Here is a 19,037-nt window from a genome sequence, read left to right as displayed (position 1 = left end):
CCAGGCCATAATGGTTAGTTAATAATGTATGCACAGTCATACATTTATCATGACTTTGTGATGCAGTAAATGTGCTTTTTAAAGGGCAGTCAATGCCAACAGGTTCATGGACATACGAAGGAAAAAAAGACAAAAAAAAAAATCAAAATTATAATGCTAGTTCCCTGTTTTGACCCTCTCTCTGAAACTGACAGTTCCCTCCTGGCTGCAGATGGAGTGTGTGTGAGCGTGTGTGTGTGTGCGCGTGTGTGTGTGCGCGTGTGCGCGTGTGTGTGTGCGCGTGTGCGCGTGCGTGCGTGTGTGTGTATGTGTGTGTGCGTGCATCCTCCATATTTGCACAGCACCACATTTGCATGCTTTCCTCTCTATTATACCGCATTCTTTAGAGGAAGAAAGCTCTATAAACGGGCTCGTCCGTCTCAGCAGCTGGCTCAGCGTACAGAAATACGGTTGAGTGAACTCATGAACCTTTTGTGCTCCTAGTCCTCGTTTTATTTTATAGAAACAGGAATGCAAATCTAATCATTTCCCATAATAATGAGGTTCCATTCCTAGCGAAGAGTTTCTTGTTTTTTGCGCTTGAATGTTTTTTTTTTTTTTTTTCTCTCTATGACCGTGAGCCTTATTTTCAAATGTCCTGCTTTGGTATGTTTTGTGTGGAACATTTTTTTTTTCTTGAATTCTCAGTCGCTAATAAAGGGAACGTCCAAAAAGGGGCTGCAATTTGTAATTGCATCTTATAAAATGTATTTAGGGTTAATGTCTAAATTGTAACCATAAGGGTATGAACTTCAGTCAGCTTCAAGTTGGAGCCTTGTTTGCTTGTTGATGAACAATAACATGCATCCAAACTCAACCCTTTCTTTGCTTTTTATTTACTAGAGACATTCCATGCCGTGCAGAACAACCGACCGCCATAATACATTAATGACAATGTTCGGCATTCATGTGATATTTTGTTACATGAATGACTCCAGAGTCCAGTCTTTCGTAGAGACAGAATAAAAGAATGTATTGTTGTAAATACTGAGCATAGGGACGGTTTGGATTGATGGCTTTTCTAAAGGCATGGCTCAGGAAAGAATGGATTATCATTGCCATGACAACGCACTGTCGCTCCGCTACATCGGTGTCATTCAGTGTGTTGCAGCATCTGCAGTGCATCCAATTTAGAGGCACAGTGGTGGATACATACAGTGAATGAATTGCCCTTGAGACCTCTATTCACATACGGTGGTGACCTTGATAATTCCATTAAAAGGGTTATTCTGTTAAATTGGACTTGTTGATTATATATGTACAGAGATATGCAAAAAGTGGCTGAAGCAGAAAAATACATGGCAAGGCATGCTCTGCCTTTAATAAATGCAGATAAAAAGAATAAATAGCCCATAATAAAACCAATTGGGCTAAACCAGCAGAAATTGCTCTGGGGCTTATGAGAAACAACTGCGTCTGCAAATCAAATTAAGTTTCTCATAAAGGGAACCAACTGTAAAATTAGCACACGCATTCAGGTAATTCCAGGCAGCGCTCTGAAGGCCATCGTGTTTTGAGCCCTCACGCGCACCTTTTGCCCCCCCCAGCCACGCGTTTTGCCTCAGACTCAGGGAGCGAGCGCCGGCACATGAGTGCGTCTCACCCACCCCGCTCCCGTTTCAGGACGCCTCCAGCCAGGACGTCTCCGAGGAGCAGGCCCTGCAGCTCATCTGCAAGATTCTGCGCGTCTCCTGGAAAGAGCGGGACCGCGACGTCATCTTCCTCCCCTCCCTTGCCACCGAGTTCCACCAGCACCCGAAAGAAGGTGGGGCGGCCACGCGCGACTTGGCCAGCATAAGCCTGTAGTCTGACGCAGACCAAGAGCAGAATTTGTTTTGGGAAGTATGGTGTTTTGCTGCAACTGTACCATTGATGCTGATTTTTATCTATGATTTTGTAGAATGACAAAATGAATTTGTGTTGGCTGTCAAGAGACTGAGCAAAAGCGTGTTCAGTGCAAATACAGCATTTAGGGGACCTGAATATTCACTAATTTAGCAAATAATTCACCTGTCCCACACACCTACATTAGAAATATTTTATGTGGTTCCCAGAAAGGTTGGATTCGTAATTTATATTTTGTGACTTTGTGTAATTGTACTGGCTTGTTCTGCCTTGCGGTTTGTTAAATGATAGCACGCAACACATAATGGTAAATTCACTCCAGCCATTGTGGCTCCCTTTGCAATAGAATGAACAACTGACTTTCAGCTCTTCAGATAAGGATTAGCACTTGTTCTCCATTCCGGTGGGCCCTTGGTTAATCTTAGGGCCCTTCACAGCACACTCAAGTATGAGCCTAGCTGTGAGCCACCGTGTTAAGCTTCAAGGTTTGCCAGTTGGCAATTAAATTAATAGACTATTCAGCAGTTAAAGATCAGAGAACAAGCAGGGGGTAAAACAGCCCTGGGTCCAAATGCGTTACATGTAATCATTTTTAATGCTCAGTTTTTGAGGGCAGCCTGAACAACTTAAACGAGATCTGTGACCTTTGATCATAGTCTTCTAGTCTCAATTGATGTGTGTGCTGCAAGCATTTGGAATATGTCAGTTGAATATGAAAGAGGTGCACAGATAGGTTGGATTGAAATAAAAAGGAATAAATTGAATATTTTCAGTATGCATAATCAGTTGTCACAACACAATGGCTTCAGGTTACTGATGTGCTCTTTGGTGTTTGGTGTGTGAACCAGCAGTTAAGCTAACATTGTCACTAACGGCTAACCTTTCCTCCCCCCAGTCTATTCTGACTTCAAAGACCTGATTGGCCAGATCCTGATGGAGGTTCTCATGTCCACCCAGTCACGGGATGACAACCCCTTTGCCAGCCTGACAGCCACGTCTCAGCCAATCACAGCTGCCAAATCTCCTGACCGCCACCTGACGCTGGCCCCGCCCTCCAGCCAGGGGAGCAGCCCCATGTTTGCCTGTGGGGGCTCCTTTGGGGCCAGCTCTATGTCAAGGCAAGTGCCAGCTTTTGCACGCTCACACACACACACACACACACACTTTCAAGTACACATACATACTCGCATACACATATGCACTCACTATGTAGCTTACTATCAAACTGCTTTTTGTAATCTTGGTTTGTGGTTGTAATTTTTACTCATGGGTTTTGAAACAGCAAAGGCAGGACACTGTCAGTTTGCAAGTCTTTACAGAAAAACCTCTTTAGACTTAGGAATAGACACAAAAAACCACATCAGGGGATGCACAGTCAAGATTGCCTGTTTTGCACAGGGGGGCTTTTTGAGCAAACAGGTTACTATGCTACATCACCTAAAAGATTTGTTTTAAGTTTATGTAAAGCACTTTGAAGAAATTTGTTGCAGCTTACTTTTCTCCTTGAAATAGGATTGCACTCTATAAAAACAGTATTCATTTGGCCCGCTTCTTGAATAACTCCTCATATAATATTGGTAGTCACTTTGGTGTCATTTGGCAGCACCAGAATTCTTTTTCTTTGCTTGTGTAACTCAAAGCATATTTTTAAACGCAGAAAATAATAATTAGAAGAGCTCTTGGTGTACAAGCATGATTCCACAGGGCGTGGCACTACCCATCTCACGAGAAACGCTAGACCATATTCATTAATGCAAGAAATGGTTCAGGTTTACCTTTTTTCCTGCTCTCAATTTTTCCTTGTATTTGGAATTTTCAAGCTTCTACGGGCATCTTGTGATTTCCTAGGATCTGTGACCTCAGGAACAAAATGATGTCCTCGGTCATCACTTTCTGTACTTTGATGTATTTGTTCACTTGTCACTGATTTGTTCAGAGCACTGATTGGGGTTCTTTCAGCACCCCACTTATACTGTGCTTTTGTTTTCCTTCAGCTAGTTTGATTTGATTTTATTTGATGTGATGCCAGGTTATTGGAAAATGAGTCCGGCTGATTGGTCAGCCCTGCTTTGCCCTGTTGTTTTCAGCCTGTATGGGTGCAGTCCCCATCCACAGGCTCTGAGCACGGCCAGGATGACCTCCCCATCCGCCCCGACAACCCCCGCCACGCCCTCATTCTCTCAGCCGGTTTCTCCCAGCCCTCCCGCCCCCCGGCTCTCCTCTGGCTCCGCCTCCGCGCCCCTCCCCATATCCCAGAGGTACCGCCCCTACTCGGTTAGCTCCCCGTGGGGGGCGTCCTTCTCCCCGGTCCCCAGCCCTAGGTCCAGCTCCGTCGGCCCCGCACCGGGGCCGCCCGTACCCCCCAGCCCACAGGGCGTCTCCTCCAGCCCTCAGCCCGCCCCATTCAGCTCCCCCCGGTTCCGCCGCCCCAGCACCATGCTGCTCCCCCTGACGCCCGGCTCGCCCGGCGCCGGGGCCCAACGGACCGCCCAGGCCGCTCGGATCCCGTCTAGGTACTGAACGGCTCGTGTGAACCCCCCCCTCCTCCCCTCCAAAGTAGCTCCTACTAAATACTTAACTCGGTCGCCCCCCACCCCCGTGTGGATTGACACACTAACGTTAAGCTTTGTTTGGGATTACTTTTTCCTGTTTGCTTTTGATTGTTTAACCAACAGGGATCATGCAAATCCTGCAGTCCCCAAACAAATGATTGCAGACATCAGCAACTAATGAGCATTTCAGACCTGTGAAGTCTAATGACATTCCGTTAGCCTGCAAATCCCTATCTGTGTAGCAGTTTGTGCTGCAGTGGATCCTGCTAGACTGTGCATGTTGCCCTGCATTAAGAGCGCTCTTAGGATCAGTCACAGATTGCACTGTCTGTGTGTTGCTCTGTTGAAATGGGAACATTTTGGCACTCGTTTTAATCATGTGCTTCAGGACTGAAGGGCGCACGCCGGTCAGTTCAGTGATGTGTCGTGTGATATGCCTGAAATGTTAATATCATGACTGAGAAAGACGCCCCTAGAACGCAGGTGACTCTGAGTGGAATGCCCCACCGCACAGCTAATTACATAACGCTAGCACCAGTAGCTCTTAGCTGTCAATAGAGGACAATGGGAAGTGCATGCGTCTGACTGTTTTGCATGAAAAACGTGTTTTACAGCAGTGGCATATTTGATAAAGTGAAATATCCGTGCACAAATTGTATATCTGCAATGCGTCGGGTGTCTGAAGTGATCAGAGGCTTCTCTGTAAGAAAATGGCTTGTCTGAATCACTCCATACATGCCATACCTGGAAAACTAACTGTATTATATGTAGCTTAGACATAAGTGGACTTTTACTGTTTACTTTTATTGAATTTTATTGTTTTATACCTTTTCACTGCATGAAAATGTGCAGTGTTAATAGCATTGTGCTCAGTTTTGAATAAAGTTATATAGCCTACTGTTACTGTTAAATGTATCATGATTGTAATGCATCATGGCAAATATATGCTGATGTGCGGCCCTAGGTGATAAAGGGCAGTTACCACTGAATAATGAGGCCGACCTTTAGTATCCTCAATAGGCATATATCAAACGCAGTATCGCAGGCTATTTAAAGCTTGTCTTTTAATGCGTTTGAGCAGGGGACATAAATTTGTCCACGGCGTTAGGGGTATTAGAGTTTCATCGGAGCTTCCTGAAGTGTCGCCAGGCTTTTTGGCACCGATTGCAGGCTTAATGAAGCATAGCAGTGGGACGACGGGCGTCCTGGACGGAGCGGCTGCCCAACCGAAGTCATCAGACTGGCCAGTCGCCCCCGAGGAGTCCCCCCTTCCGCCCGACGGAGCACAGCTTTGTGGCAGTGGCTTTTTCTGTGGGCGTACCGGTCCACGTGCGAATCGGGAGCTTTGTCGAATGTAGCCCGTAGTGAACTGTCTCCAGCTCTGCGCGGCGTGTCCTGTGGTCCCCACCTTCACCGAGAAGGTTTCCGATGTTTCCCTGAATCAGCAGCCGTCTCTTGCTATCCTTGCAGGTGGATCTCCACCAAATGCTTGTAGTACAGTTTATTTTGGCCCAGTTAAACATGTTTACTCATAATCAGCGCCGACAGAAAGGGGGGTTCTGATTTGTAGTAGACAGACTTAGTCTTCATTGGCTTTAACAATGGCAAAGACCACCGTTGCTAGATGTGGTTGACGTGCAGCCAACTTGCTTCATGAGAAAGCTGCTCTCAGTGGTGGACTGACATTTCACTGTAGCAGATGCAGTAATGAGGGTTTCAGTTGCATGACTACTACCCCTGTCCCATGTCCTCCTGCCCCCTCCTCCTCCTCCTGTTGTTCCTGTTCATCTCCCCCCTCTTTCAGTGTGCACCTCCATTTCACCTCCTCTCTTCCCTCTCCCCCCTCTTTCCATGTTTTCTCAATGGCGCACCCTCCGCCCCCTCCCTCCTTTTTGCGCGCTGGCCCAGTTTCTACGACAACCCCTTCTCCTTCCTCTTCTTCGCCCTCTCCGACATGTCCGAAGACAGCAGCGACGAAGAGCCCGAGGAGGAGGAGGATGATTTTTCTAGGGTGACCTTCGGGTCCAGGTAGCCGTGCCGTGCCCTGCTGTGCCGTGCCTGCGTGCTGGTAGACCGCATGCCTCACCGCGCCGCCCGGACCACTAACAGTGTGCACTGCGCCGAGTCTCCCAGACCTTTAACACACCCAAGAGAGGGGCCCTGCCATGCCCCCCCAGGTCCTAATAAAAGGGTTAGGGTTACACGTAAGCCTCTGTTGATGGCTGAGGCTACTGTCCCTTTGATAATGCTGCAGGGATAGAGGCAAGAAAAGGCCTCATGGGCCTTTGGCAGTGGGATTTGGATGGATACTCTGATATAGAATAGGGGTGATTTTGTATATTTATGGCTTATTTAATGCAGTTGGTTATGTATTCCACTATGCTAATTTTATGTATATAGATTATGTGTACTTGCTGATGATTAGCTGAACTGATTAGCTTCAGCAAATATCTAGATGTTTAATGGACAAGGGAAATGTAAGCCATGCAAGTCATTATATTGTGTCCGATCTGGTGGTTCTTTGTATTTGGTGCAAACCCGGTAAGCCGCAAGCCTTTGGGAGATGACACACAATGCTTGCTATCCTCTTCTCAACGACTCATTTCCCTATAAACCTCAGGCATTTCCGTAAGTGCATTTTTTTTACTGGTCCTAAAAAATAGCCTTATGTTATTGTAAGGCTTACAAGCACACTTCTATTGCCAGAACATTGCAGCTAATTTCACTGTTCGTCCAAGCGAAAACCGCAAGAAGTCAGCTTGGAACTCGCTCTGACTGGTAACCACAGAAATTCAGAAGAGCGCATTCTGAACTTACACAAAAACGGCAGGGCATTGCTGAGCTAGCTCGATGCCGAGGCAGACGAGCCAACAGAATTTGACAGTCTGCAGGCCTTGACTGCAGAGTGGACCAGAAATGTCATTTAATGCACTAGTGTTGGGGCAAACATCCAGCATGTCCCATGGCTGTTAGGTAAAATCAGCAAGGCTGGCTAATCCACTGCACTTGGAAAGTAGCATTGACTGCTTGGATGGGGAAGGCGTTTCCACGCAGTCCTGGATTCTTGTAATCAACACTGATCCTTTGGCTACTTAAGTTACAAATCCTGTAGTTCCTCTTAAAGCCAGATGCGTACAACCACAACATGTGCAATCATCAAAATCCTCTGCCAAAACATCCTTCATTGATTCTGTGTTCTGTTTGTTTTCCAGCTCTGCATATAATCACCAAGTGACTATTTTCATAGTTAGCTATCAGCTGCAGTAATGGCAATGAAATCTGATAGATGAATGTAGGCTACTGCTAATTAACTAGGCAGGCAGATATTTTGGTTAAAAGTAGGTTTTTACCTTGACAGCTGAAATATTGTTAATTTGTAAATGTAAGATGTTGTAACCATAATATGTCATTGCTCTCAGGAAGACTTGCAGTTTTTCTTCCTTTCTCCTTTTATTGTTTGATGCACCTTTTACGTGCACAAAATCAAAGCGCACCTTGCAACTGCCTGCTTTCCAAATGGAAGGGGAACAGCTGCAGGTGGAGCAGGAGGAAAAAAAAAAACAAATGTGGCTGGTTGAAGGGCCGGGGGACCTGAAACTGCAGTGGGAGGAGAGGGAGAGGAGAGTGATTTTCATGGCTTATATTTCAACCTTATAGATGTTTTCTCAGACTCTTCCAAGACTCTTCAGTCCGAATCCCAAAAGTGTCCTGCAGATGCTTTCATAAAGTTCAGTAATCTGAAGGCTGATCTTCTGAATATGTCGTTATAATGGAATACAGTTGCCGTATTTCGTTATTTTGATTATGTGCCTCACAACTGCGCATGTACTGCATTAACCCTGTGTGTGAAATACAACATGACAGCATGTGAATATAAGAAGAAACGTTGTCAGAGTTTGAGGGGAAAGGGTTATCCAGGTGGTGATGGTTAGTGCATCTATAGTTTTGCTGATACGTTAAAAGTAAAGGACTTTGAAGAAGCATTGTTTCAATATTTTATTATTTATTTATTTTTTTGTTTATTTATTTATTTGATAGGGCCTGTGCACACTAGTCGCAATACCTGCAAATGGATCTCTAAGAGTCTCAGTTTAGCTATAATGCTTATCTTCATCTGTAGTCCCTGGGCAGGTGGAAAACAGGTAGCTCTGCTGTACATAGACGTCTGGCAGTCCACACACTGCTATAATTTACAAAAGAGGACATTTTATTTGATGGAAATACTCAGTCATTTACCACCCTTTTGTTTATTTGGTAAATGCCACCGGATGCCCTTGGTCAGTGCGTCTCTGACAGACCAATGTCTGTCTTTCCTGCGGAGACCAACAATGCACTCAAAGCATGGGGCTTGAGTAATTAACCTCAGGCTTTGATAACTAAGCCTGCACCAAATCCGCCCTGCAAATATGGATTCCGAGGCCCTCTGGGGAGCAGGGGTAGGGGTGTTATCCTAATTTGCCTCAGATTCCGCGGAGTAATAACATGACTAACGGCAGAGCCAGAGGTTTGCTGTGGCGTGTGGCTATTGACAAGCGAGAGAGGAGTCCCCTCTGCCCCCGGGGATCGCCACCACTAACAATGCAAACAAACATATTTCTGCTGTTTGCCGCCGCTTCGGGAATCCGGGGTCGCACATTCTGAGACACCGGCTCAACACTGAGCCGAAGAATGACCGAAGGCCCGGGTGATTAAAATGTCTGTCTGTGTATGACAAGGTTCGCTGTGCTTTCTGGCCTGTTTTGTTCGAGTGGCCAGGAGCTACCGTTTAGACAACAGCCCTGGAGACCCCCTCTGTGACATTACTCTGTATTAACATTCTCCATGCGGCACTATATGTACAGTGGAATATTTCATTGGCTTGATTAATTATTTACGACTGTCCTCCTTGAAATAGTTTCCTGGATCCTTTTTGTTCCAGTGCCCGAAAACTAAAAAGCATGGCATTTCTTTCAGGAAAAGTGGGACAGAGCAATTTGCCTGATTTGTTTATTTCCCCTCGGTCTCGTTCCATAACGAGTCCCTACGGAGAACGGAATTGCTCCATTTTCTTTTTTCTTCCTTTCCTCTTTTCTTTCTTTTGAGCATATGATGAGCTGCTTTGTTTCCGCAGCCTGGGCGCGTCCGGAGGGGGCGTGGCCGGCGACTCAGGCAGCGACCGCTTCACCATCGAAGCGTGCAAGGAGACAGAGATGCTGAACTACCTCATCGAGCGCTTCGACAGCGTGGGCATGGAGGAGAGGAAGGCCCCTAAGGTACCTGATAAGCCACAGATTGGCCCGAAGCCTTAGCTGCTGCTGTGTTCCCCAGCCCACACAGTCTCATCAATCATATTTAACTTAATAGTAATCTCATTATTAGGCGTAAATGTGAGATGTCCCCCCCCTCTCAATATCACTTTGAAACTTAACAGCCAGTAGAGTACAGTCCAAAGTGAAAGTAATGGGCTGTTGTTTCTGTTGTGTTGTAGGGATGTAATGAAGTGCCTGTAAAAGTGTAATTAAGCGACGTGCTCTGGCTCTTTCAGATGTGCAGCCAGCCTTGTGTGAGTCAGCTGCTCAGCAACATTCGCTCACAGTGTATTTCCCATGCTGCTCTGGTGCTGCAGGGCACCCTCACACAGCCCAGGTGAGTGACGCAATCCCACCCCACGTCCAGTTAGCCAGGAGCCACAAAAACAAATGCGAGGGGTTGACAAAAAAAATCTGCTGCCAGGATACTGACAGGTCCCCGTTCCCCCGTACCCCTGTCCCCGTTTCTCTGTCCCCCTGCTCAGGTCCCTGCTGCAGCAGTCCCTGCTGGTCCCCTACATGCTGTGCAGGAACCTGCCGTATGGCTTCATCCAGGAGCTGGTGCGAATGACTCACCAGGAGGAGGAGGTGTTCAAACAGGTGGGAATCGGGAGGTGCGGGGTGCGCTGGGAATTGGGTGTCGCACTAGCCCGTGAGCATGGGGCTGCTTGCCTTTTCCATAGATTGAGCGATCCAGCCATTTATGGCTTAGTCAAAGATGCAGGGAAACAAACAGAAATCCACTCAGTCTCCTGTACAGAATAACTGCACCAGGGAGGAATTCCATTCGATGTGGTCTTTATGACAATTTTAGACTGTTCATTTTCAGCAGTATCAGAATAGCTTTATTAGAGAAAATGTAACTGTTTCTGCATAATGTTATGTATGATATTTGAATGTCAATGTGTGCTATTTATAGGAATATGTATGTGTGCACCTAACTGAGCTTTTAAGTTACCGTACCTTCAGATAAATTTCAGGGGTGGTCATGATTATGCATTTATTCATAATAAACAGATGGGGGAGTGTTTTCAGTGAAACTGTCAGAAGGGAGGTGCTTGTGAGTGTCCAGTTAGCCATGCTAATCACTTAATCTGTGCAAGTGCTTATTAAGATGTTTCCCTTTTTGTTTTGAAGCGTATGTCAAAGTTTAAACAGTTTTTTAATAAGAGATAAAGCAGCTAATTATAACACACATTCCAGAAGGGTGTTAGTTCCTAGTGATGGCACATCACAGGGTCTTTATCAGCATCAGTGTCAGTATTTCTCTAAGTGTTGTTAAGAATCTCTTTATTCCAGCACTCATTTAAGGTATTATTTATGATCAAACATGGAAAAATAACCCATTTGTGACTCCTTGCACATTTTCCACTTTTTTTGTTACATTTTTACATTAAAATGACAAAAGCAGCCCTGTATTGATTTCTGTACCAGATGACCAAAATACAGTAGAACAAAAGGAGTCACTAACACAGAAGCCTCTCAAGAGGAGCTACAGTCTTTCTGCAATACCAGGTCACAGCATCCCATGAGGTTAATTAATTTTAATTCTGTGTTGTTAATTAAACCTTAATTCCACCAGGAGACTTCCATTATGGCATGCAGTAGTCACTTCGCAGAATTATAATCATTTAAAAGCACAGATTTTGTGATTTCTATGGTCATTCAGCTTTGATAAGAGAATAATGGATCGATGACAAGTTGGACAGTAGTCTGCCACACAACCATCTAAACTTCAGTCCATTTATTGAAAATTTCCAAAGTTTTCGAGAATGGTCTGCTTTTTCATATAACCTGAGGTGACAGTTTTCCCTCCAAGTAATTGAAAAAATGCTGTTTATGGGAGCCCTTAGAAACATAGTGTCTTGTCCTTTTTTGTTTGGTAGTTTTTCCAGCACTGTTTGAGAGAGATGCTTCATGTAGAATTGAAGCAGAGGCCTATTAAAACTTGAGCTCTGCTGTGGCAGTTGGGATCCCGAGTGATAAATCCTCATGTGTGAGAAACAGGGGGGCGGGTGTTGGATGTGAAAGCATTTGGGAGAGAGAGAGAGAGAGAGAGAGAGAGCGAGAGAGAGAGAGGAAGCGCAGTGCAAAGACCGAGCTCAGGAACACCAAACTCCTCCCGAGCCCGAGGTGAACACAGGCCTGCTTCCGGATCGCGGCCGAGGAGCCTCTCGCAGTACAGCTCTGCACCCCCCTTTCAGATTTATTCTCCCAAACCCAGCCGAGCTGACGGCAATGGCGAGCCGCGGCTGGAACCTTGATTACCACCTTGGATGGTTTTCAAGGTCAGATTAGCCGCAAGCTCTGCCCGCTGTTAATCTGTGGTCGCTCCTGCATCCTTTGTAATTCTTGGGCTGGCTGTTTGGACAACAGAATCACTTTGATCTGTGCCCCTTAACTGAAGCTGGTTTTTTTTTTTTTTGCCTTTCACTTTTACAGATCTTCATTCCCATTCTTCAAGGGCTGGCTCTGGCTGTGAAAGAATGCTCCTTCGACAGTGACAATTTTAAATATCCCTTGATGGTAAGAGAACTCAGAGGCACCGGGGTATGCAGTTTTGGGTTAACCGGCCTCCTTTGAACCAGGATGTCCACACCACCATTATCAACACACAGACTGAGGGGCCAGGGGTTTTATTGAAGTGTGCAAATAAAGTGCTCGGCACTCTTCGTTTTGAGCAGAGGGGCTGGACATTGTAATTCAGAACACTGTGGTGGCCGGGTTTAGTTGAAAAGAGTTTTTTTTTTTGTTTTGTTTTTTTTAATTGATTGCTCATGTAAATGAGTTACTGTCCATAAAACCACAAACATGATACAGCGATCCCAATCTAAAGAAAATTAATTTTGTGTGTGTGTGTGTGTCCTGAAAGACGCATTGTTAGAAACCGTGGGATTAAGTGCTTCAGGCCCCTTCACCTTCAGCCTCCCCACTGCTTACCTCTGTTCAGCCTTTGTACAGCGCCTCTGTCTGACTGAGAACTACCGCGCCCCATTTGTTCCATGTTGCACCCGCCGCACACAGTGTATAACTGGAGGCCTGTGTCTCTGCCTTTCCAGGATTAGAAAACCGACTCAGTCCATTGTGAATGTGTACGTATGTATATCTGTGATGGAGGCCAGGCAAGGGGTGATGGGAAAGCAGTAAACACAGTCCCGTTATTGTTGGGCTCAGACAGCTCGCTTTGTCTGGTGGAATGTCTTGATGGTAATGGGCTCCACGTGAGCTGATTTTTTTTTTTTCTCAGTTTAACCCTGCTAGGATAAACCCCCTTTTCACTCCTGCTTCCAGCTCCGCACTGCACACATTCCTTCCTTTAACAGTCTCCATATTGCACTGGATGGCTTTCTGCGGTGGAAAAAGCATTCAGTAAAATTAGCGCAAAAGGTCCTGTCCAGATATAGCCATACCAGCTTCTCGAAAAGGATGTGCATGTTATTTGTGTTGCCCCCATGTTCTGATGTTTGATAAGCAGAGAGAGCTTTACTTTTTCAATGTCTGCTCTGGTGATAGGCTACATGTCACATGCAAAACAGTTCTGCATTGTCTACATAGACTTGCATCATATTGAATGGTTTACCTTGCAAGAGGTTACATAGGGTATGATGATTTGGCATGCAAGTTTTAGTTTTTCAATGAACATCCCATTTCACTAAACAAACAGACAATAAAGAAGACCATAGGTTGGTAAAAGACAAAACACACCTAGGACAACAACTGTGAAATCATGCTGAACAGCTGTTAATGTCCCAGTGGTGCTTTGTATATGGTAAAACTACTGGTCCGGCATATAAATGGACCCTACATGGGATCCTTAGGCATTCGAGACACCTGGAAGTGACATGTAGCACACGTGGGACAAATAGTGATTTTCACACAAATCAGTAAGTTCCAGGAGGGAAGTGAATTTCACATTTTGTTAAAACATGGGGGAATACTGTTAGTGAAGATGTGTAAATGAATTGGGACTTAAGAGGACATAAAAGAGGGATTTGAGGGGCATAAAAGAATGAGTTAAGGACCTTTGTCAGTTACGGTTATTAACATCACTGTAATTGCAAAGGTGGTGAAGAATAGTGTGATTTACAGATTTACACGTTATGAAGGCACACATAGCATGAGATTTTTTAGTTTTTTATTAAGTTATTTAGGTAACACAGGGTTATGCTTTATTTTTGTTCATTTTAAAGTTATTTGTTAGGATCTGTTTGTCCTCAAAATAAACATATCAGTCCATGGGAAATATATGCTGAGATTGAAAAATAAATAATTGAATGCATTTCTGTAAATTCTGAAATCCTTCAGGCCTAATGGTGAATTATGATTGGAGTGTGAAAGGAGGAGATGATGGTCCATGATAGGTTAAATGATTTGTGACGGATAAGAAGGTGTGTAATGGGTTTCCTGTTATACGATATTAAATGTTGTTGAATGCATGTCTTTCAGGCTTTAGCAGAGCTGTGTGAAATAAAGTTTGGGAAGACTCACCCCGTGTGCAATTTGGTAAGCACTGTTAAAACCATTAAAACTACTCCTAAGACTCAGTATATTTTTCTGTGTGAGGTCTGTCTGCTGTGTCAGTATGTGTGTGTATGTGTTTGTGTTTGTGTGGGAGTGTATGTATATATACAGCTGCAGATGTATATTTTTGTACATTGGTCTGTATCTGTTTGTCTGTGTATTAGTGTGAGAGTGTGTGTATACAAACACAGCTGTAATGTAGATTTTTGTATAATGCGTGTGTGTATTTGTGTGTGTGTGTGTGGGTGTGCATACGTATACAGCTCTAATGTAGATTTTTGTATAATGTGTGTGTGTGTGTATACGTACACAGCTGTAATGTAGAGTTGTGTATAATGTGTGTCTTTGTGTTTATGTGTGAGTGTGTGCATATGCATACAGCTGTAATGTAGAGTTGTGTATAATGTGTGTGCCTTGTGTTGTCCTGCACAGATTACCTCCATACCCCTGTGGTGCCCAGAGCCGTTGAGCCCTGGGACAGGCAGAGAGATTCAGAGACTGTCTTACTTAGGAGCCTTCTTCAGCCTGTCTGTCTTCGCGGAGGACGATGTGAGTCCCTCTCTTCAGCTCAGCCACAAGACGTCAATCCATCAAAGATATCAAACCGTCAAAGACATTCACTGAAGCTTAACATCAGTTTGTAGATTTTTTTGAGACTGATAATTTAGACTCAATCAATTATGTAAACCTACATCATAAGTTTGCTTGGTCTCGTTTGGTCCAAGATATGCCAGGATATTTGACAAAGAGCAAGTAAACGCAGGTCGTACTAAAATATCCTTCAGGGTCAAAACCTATGATTTTCTCCTATGAGCAAGCCAGAGGCTTGAGGAAAACTGATGAAAATCTTACTTCAAAGCAATGGAGTTAATAAACATGCCTAAACACATTGGTTGGTTTCCATAAAAAACGTAAACTCTTGAAGGATTCAGATCTCTACCAGACCTGTCCAGGTGTCCTGTGTCTGTTAAACCTCCAGTCCTGTGTGGTAGCCGTGACTGTTTGCGATGTTTCAGACCAAAGTGGGGGACAAATACTTCTCTGGGCCCGCGATCACCTTGGAGAACACGCGAGTGGTCAGCCAGTCCCTGCAGCACTACCTAGAGTCAGCCCGGGTGAGTCTGCCTGTCCTCTGCACAGAAGCTGTAGAGCCTGTTTGTATCTACGTACCCTTTGAACCTCTAAGAGGAGCACAGGCTCATTTATTCACAACAGCAGAGCATCACAGCTTTTCAAACACAGAAATGACTGGTAAAATAAATTGCATGATAACAAATACTTGTGAGACTTTTACACAACAAGCGTTAGTGATGAGGAGACACTTCTCACATGTACTTCTTGCCTCACGAAGGCCAGTCCTATTCAAAACCGGCTGCTGGTTATGGGCGAATCAAAGCCACAAAAGCTATACAAACATTACCCTACATTACATCACATTACAGTATTGTCATTTATCTGGCACTCTTATCCGGAGTGACTTGCGCAGTGCATTCAATAAAGTGTCATGAAAAGTTGCACGAACAGGACATCACTAACTACACATGAACCATCACCAGTGCCACACACAGTGAGATCACAAATGTGTATCCCGTTTGACTTCAGTTTCAAACCCTGTTTGAAATTAAAGTGAGCAAGATCTTTACCCCCATCAGTCTCTAATGGGCAGGCAGGGCTGATAAAGTTCCTCTACGCACAGTGCGGGAATGTGCCTTTTATTCTTTGGTATGCCTGGGCTTCCCACACGGCAAAGAGGAAGCATTTTTTACTCACAATTCGCACTTTTAAGAAATATGTGGGCGTACTGAATATAGTTTGGAGGCTGGGAAAAGCAGAGCTGGCAGGCATGCTTTCACGTTTTCGGCCAGCCCTGGCCTGGTGGAACGAGGGCTTTGTCTGTACTAAGTTTTGGCATTCATTTTCAGGGCGATCTCTTTAAAATCCTTCACAATATCTTGCTGAACGGAGAAACCAGGGAGGCTGCCCTCAACTACATGGCGGCGCTGGTCAATCGCAATGTAAAGAAGGCCCAGATGCAGGTAAGACATGGCCGTTCAGCGTCCCTGAGTCACACAGGCCTGCAGACGAGGGTCTCCTCATTTATTATTGCAGGAGCAACAGCGTGCCATCCACTGCTATGCATGCAGCTGTATGTGTGTTATATAACAAGCTCTATAGCTGTAAACAAACAGGCATTACCTAGATACTTATGTATAGAAACACCATTGATTTATACTGTTTTGATTACAGGGGAGATTAGTGGACACAGGGCTCTCTGGTATGACTATACAAACAGGCGTGAGCTGAACTGCTCTGTAGCAAGAGTGCAGAGAGTGGCAGAGGGTCATTTGGTGTCTCCCTTACTCCCCCCCCCCCCCCCCCCATCCCCAGACGGATGACAAGCTGGTGTCGACGGACGGCTTCATGCTGAACTTCCTGTGGGTGCTGCAGCAGCTGAGCATGAAGATCAAGCTGGAGACGGTGGACCCCTTCTACATCTTCCACCCCAAGTGTCGGCTGAGCGTCAGCAACGAGGAGACCCGGCTCAAGGCCACCATGGAGGAGCTGAAGAGCTGGCTGGCCGAGCTGCGTGAGTAGCGGGAGGGGGCCGTCACGCGGCCGCGACGCACGGCGTCCCGTCCCACGCAGACCGAACTCTGAAACCTATAAAACTCTTTCTGTCGCTGCTGAAACATACCCAAACGTATCTACTGTATTTTATGAAACTTGAGGCATGCGTGTGCGCGACCGTTTTGAGTCAGGCGTTGAATTGGAGAGCCCTTTCCTGATCGCAGCCTCCGTTTCTGTGTCTCGCGATAAATCCTGCTTGGGATCGCTTTTAAAGTTCCATCCTGAGACGTCCCCGTAGGGCTTTAAGTGACGTTCAGAAGGCGTGCTGTAATTATGATATGCTCTGTGTCACGTGATCACACAGAAATGAGGATGTGTTCATTTCGCTTGTTTTAGTAGATTCACAAATTAATGCCAATTTAACATGATGTCATTAGTTAGCTACCAGAGGATTTAGAACTCTTTTAAAAAGACATGTCAAGAAAAAAAAAAAAAAAATTGAATTATTTTTGCCATGTTCTGTTTTTCAATTATTGATACATAAAGCCATCCTTTCTGTTGGGGATCCAGAGTCAAAACACCCTTGACTTCGCCCACAATCTTTTGTGCATCTTGAGATTTTTCGCTTCGTCCATGTTCCATCTCCGATTTAGAGTGGAGCCTATTAAATGATGTCAGAAGCACTCGATTGCCTACGTCTTTCTCGAAGCGTGTGCCTCGGTGGACGTGTTTGATGAAAGGACGGCCGTGCGAGTCAGTGCCCTTCCCAGAGTGGAGTGGCTGCTCGTGGTGCGTAATGACCCCACTCCTACGAGCCCCATCCTCCTGGTGACTCACTGCCACGCCATCCAGAATAGCGCTGACCTTTCTTTCATTTACCCATTAACGGAGACCACGCTCTCGCTGTAGGTGTTCAGAAGGGCTCCAAGATTTCTCTCCGAAAGCAACCGCTGCAGGCTGTTTTGTGTCTTGGATATCCCGTCATGCTTAGCTAAAGGTGATAAAATCATCATTTAAATGGCTGAGCCCTGTAAGCTCCGAGATTGCTAGTTTGAATCCGGGTTGTGTCCTTCGCTGAAATGACCGGGGGTCATAGTTGGCTCTATCCCAGCGGGGTAGGGTGGGTATCATAGTGGTTAAGGAGCAGGACTCGTAACCGAAAGGTTGCCGGTTCGATCCCCGCTGGGACACTGCTGCTGTACCCTTGGGCAAGGTACTTAACCCACAATTGCCTCAGTAAAATATCCAGCTGTATAAATGGATAACATTGTAAAGAACTGTAGCTTATGTAAGTCGCTTTGGATAAAAGCGTCTGCCAAATGAATAAATGTAAATGTAATGTAAATGCTTACGCCAGCTGGGGTTGTTCGGCTCACGATGCCGCACGGTTGCCCTCAACGCTCCGCCCTCTCACAGAGCGACCTTCCCTCTCCCCTCTCTTCCACCCCGAGCAGATGATGACCCGTCCAGGTTTTCAGAGCCCAAGTTCCCCACGGAGTGCTTCTTCCTGACGCTGCACGCGCACCACCTGTCCATCCTGCCGGGCTGCCGCCGCTACATCCGCAGGCTGAGGGCCATCCGCGAGCTCAACAGGTACGCGGAGCACCCACCTCTCTCTGCCCGGCCAATAGGAGCCAAGCCGCCTGACCGCAGGGCCCGACTGCCCGTCTGTTCAAACTGACTGGGTTAATATGTCTGTAACACAAGTGTGTGTACGCATGTGCATATGTTTTTTTGTGTGTGCGCGCATGCATGCATTGTGATCTCCTTGTTGATTCAGTCTCTCCAAATTGTATCCCTTGAATGTAACAGACTTTTTGTCTGTTCAAAGTGATGCATGCTGTGTAAGCTCAGAAGTGTTGGAAAATAAACAGAGTGGGGTGGGCAAAATGTCGAGTTCCCAACCACCTAATAAATACTTAATAGTCACATAACCAAGCACATAATCAGTGCCCTTGGCTCTTATCTTATCTTATCATGTGGGTTTGCAGCATTGATCTTGCGTAATATCATTGTTCCCATACATCTCCTAAGGTAACACCTTATATGGGTTAGGCCTGCACTAGCTCCCTCACGCAGACTCTGAAAGCATCAAGCTTTTTTGCTACTGCATTTCTTACTCCTATGGCAGAAACTCCCCCTGCTGTTGGTAAAGTGAATAACACCCTGACATTGTGGCAGTTGTGACATTGTGGCATTGTAGCCTTCTGTAGAGTTGTATTTG

At 45.6% G+C, this 19,037-nt stretch overlaps 1 protein-coding gene across 4 annotated transcripts in view; it reads left to right on the top strand.

The window, feature by feature from the left end:
- The window catches only part of ube4b (ubiquitination factor E4B, UFD2 homolog (S. cerevisiae)), a 44,007-nt gene that overhangs the window by 17,024 nt on the left and 7,946 nt on the right, over window positions 1-19,037 (top strand). For 2 of the 4 annotated variants that reach the window (XM_036531394.1, XM_036531393.1), the window contains exons 5-18: window positions 1,663-1,804; window positions 2,780-3,002; window positions 3,972-4,397; window positions 6,345-6,464; window positions 9,547-9,688; window positions 9,961-10,061; window positions 10,210-10,324; window positions 12,167-12,250; window positions 14,171-14,227; window positions 14,678-14,794; window positions 15,262-15,360; window positions 16,168-16,281; window positions 16,634-16,832; window positions 18,268-18,406. In XM_036531394.1, the coding sequence (XP_036387287.1) occupies window positions 1,663-1,804; window positions 2,780-3,002; window positions 3,972-4,397; window positions 6,345-6,464; window positions 9,547-9,688; window positions 9,961-10,061; window positions 10,210-10,324; window positions 12,167-12,250; window positions 14,171-14,227; window positions 14,678-14,794; window positions 15,262-15,360; window positions 16,168-16,281; window positions 16,634-16,832; window positions 18,268-18,406 (2,078 nt within the window). The remainder of the gene's footprint in view (window positions 1-1,662; window positions 1,805-2,779; window positions 3,003-3,971; window positions 4,398-6,344; window positions 6,465-9,546; window positions 9,689-9,960; window positions 10,062-10,209; window positions 10,325-12,166; window positions 12,251-14,170; window positions 14,228-14,677; window positions 14,795-15,261; window positions 15,361-16,167; window positions 16,282-16,633; window positions 16,833-18,267; window positions 18,407-19,037) is intronic. The other 2 variants (XM_036531396.1, XM_036531395.1) reach the window with 1 other exon arrangement.

Source organism: Megalops cyprinoides, chromosome 6, assembly GCF_013368585.1.
Source record: "Megalops cyprinoides isolate fMegCyp1 chromosome 6, fMegCyp1.pri, whole genome shotgun sequence".
Taxonomy (NCBI): domain Eukaryota; kingdom Metazoa; phylum Chordata; class Actinopteri; order Elopiformes; family Megalopidae; genus Megalops; species Megalops cyprinoides.
The sequence above is the reverse complement of the archived record's forward strand: the minus strand, read 5'-3'. Positions and strand labels throughout refer to the sequence as shown.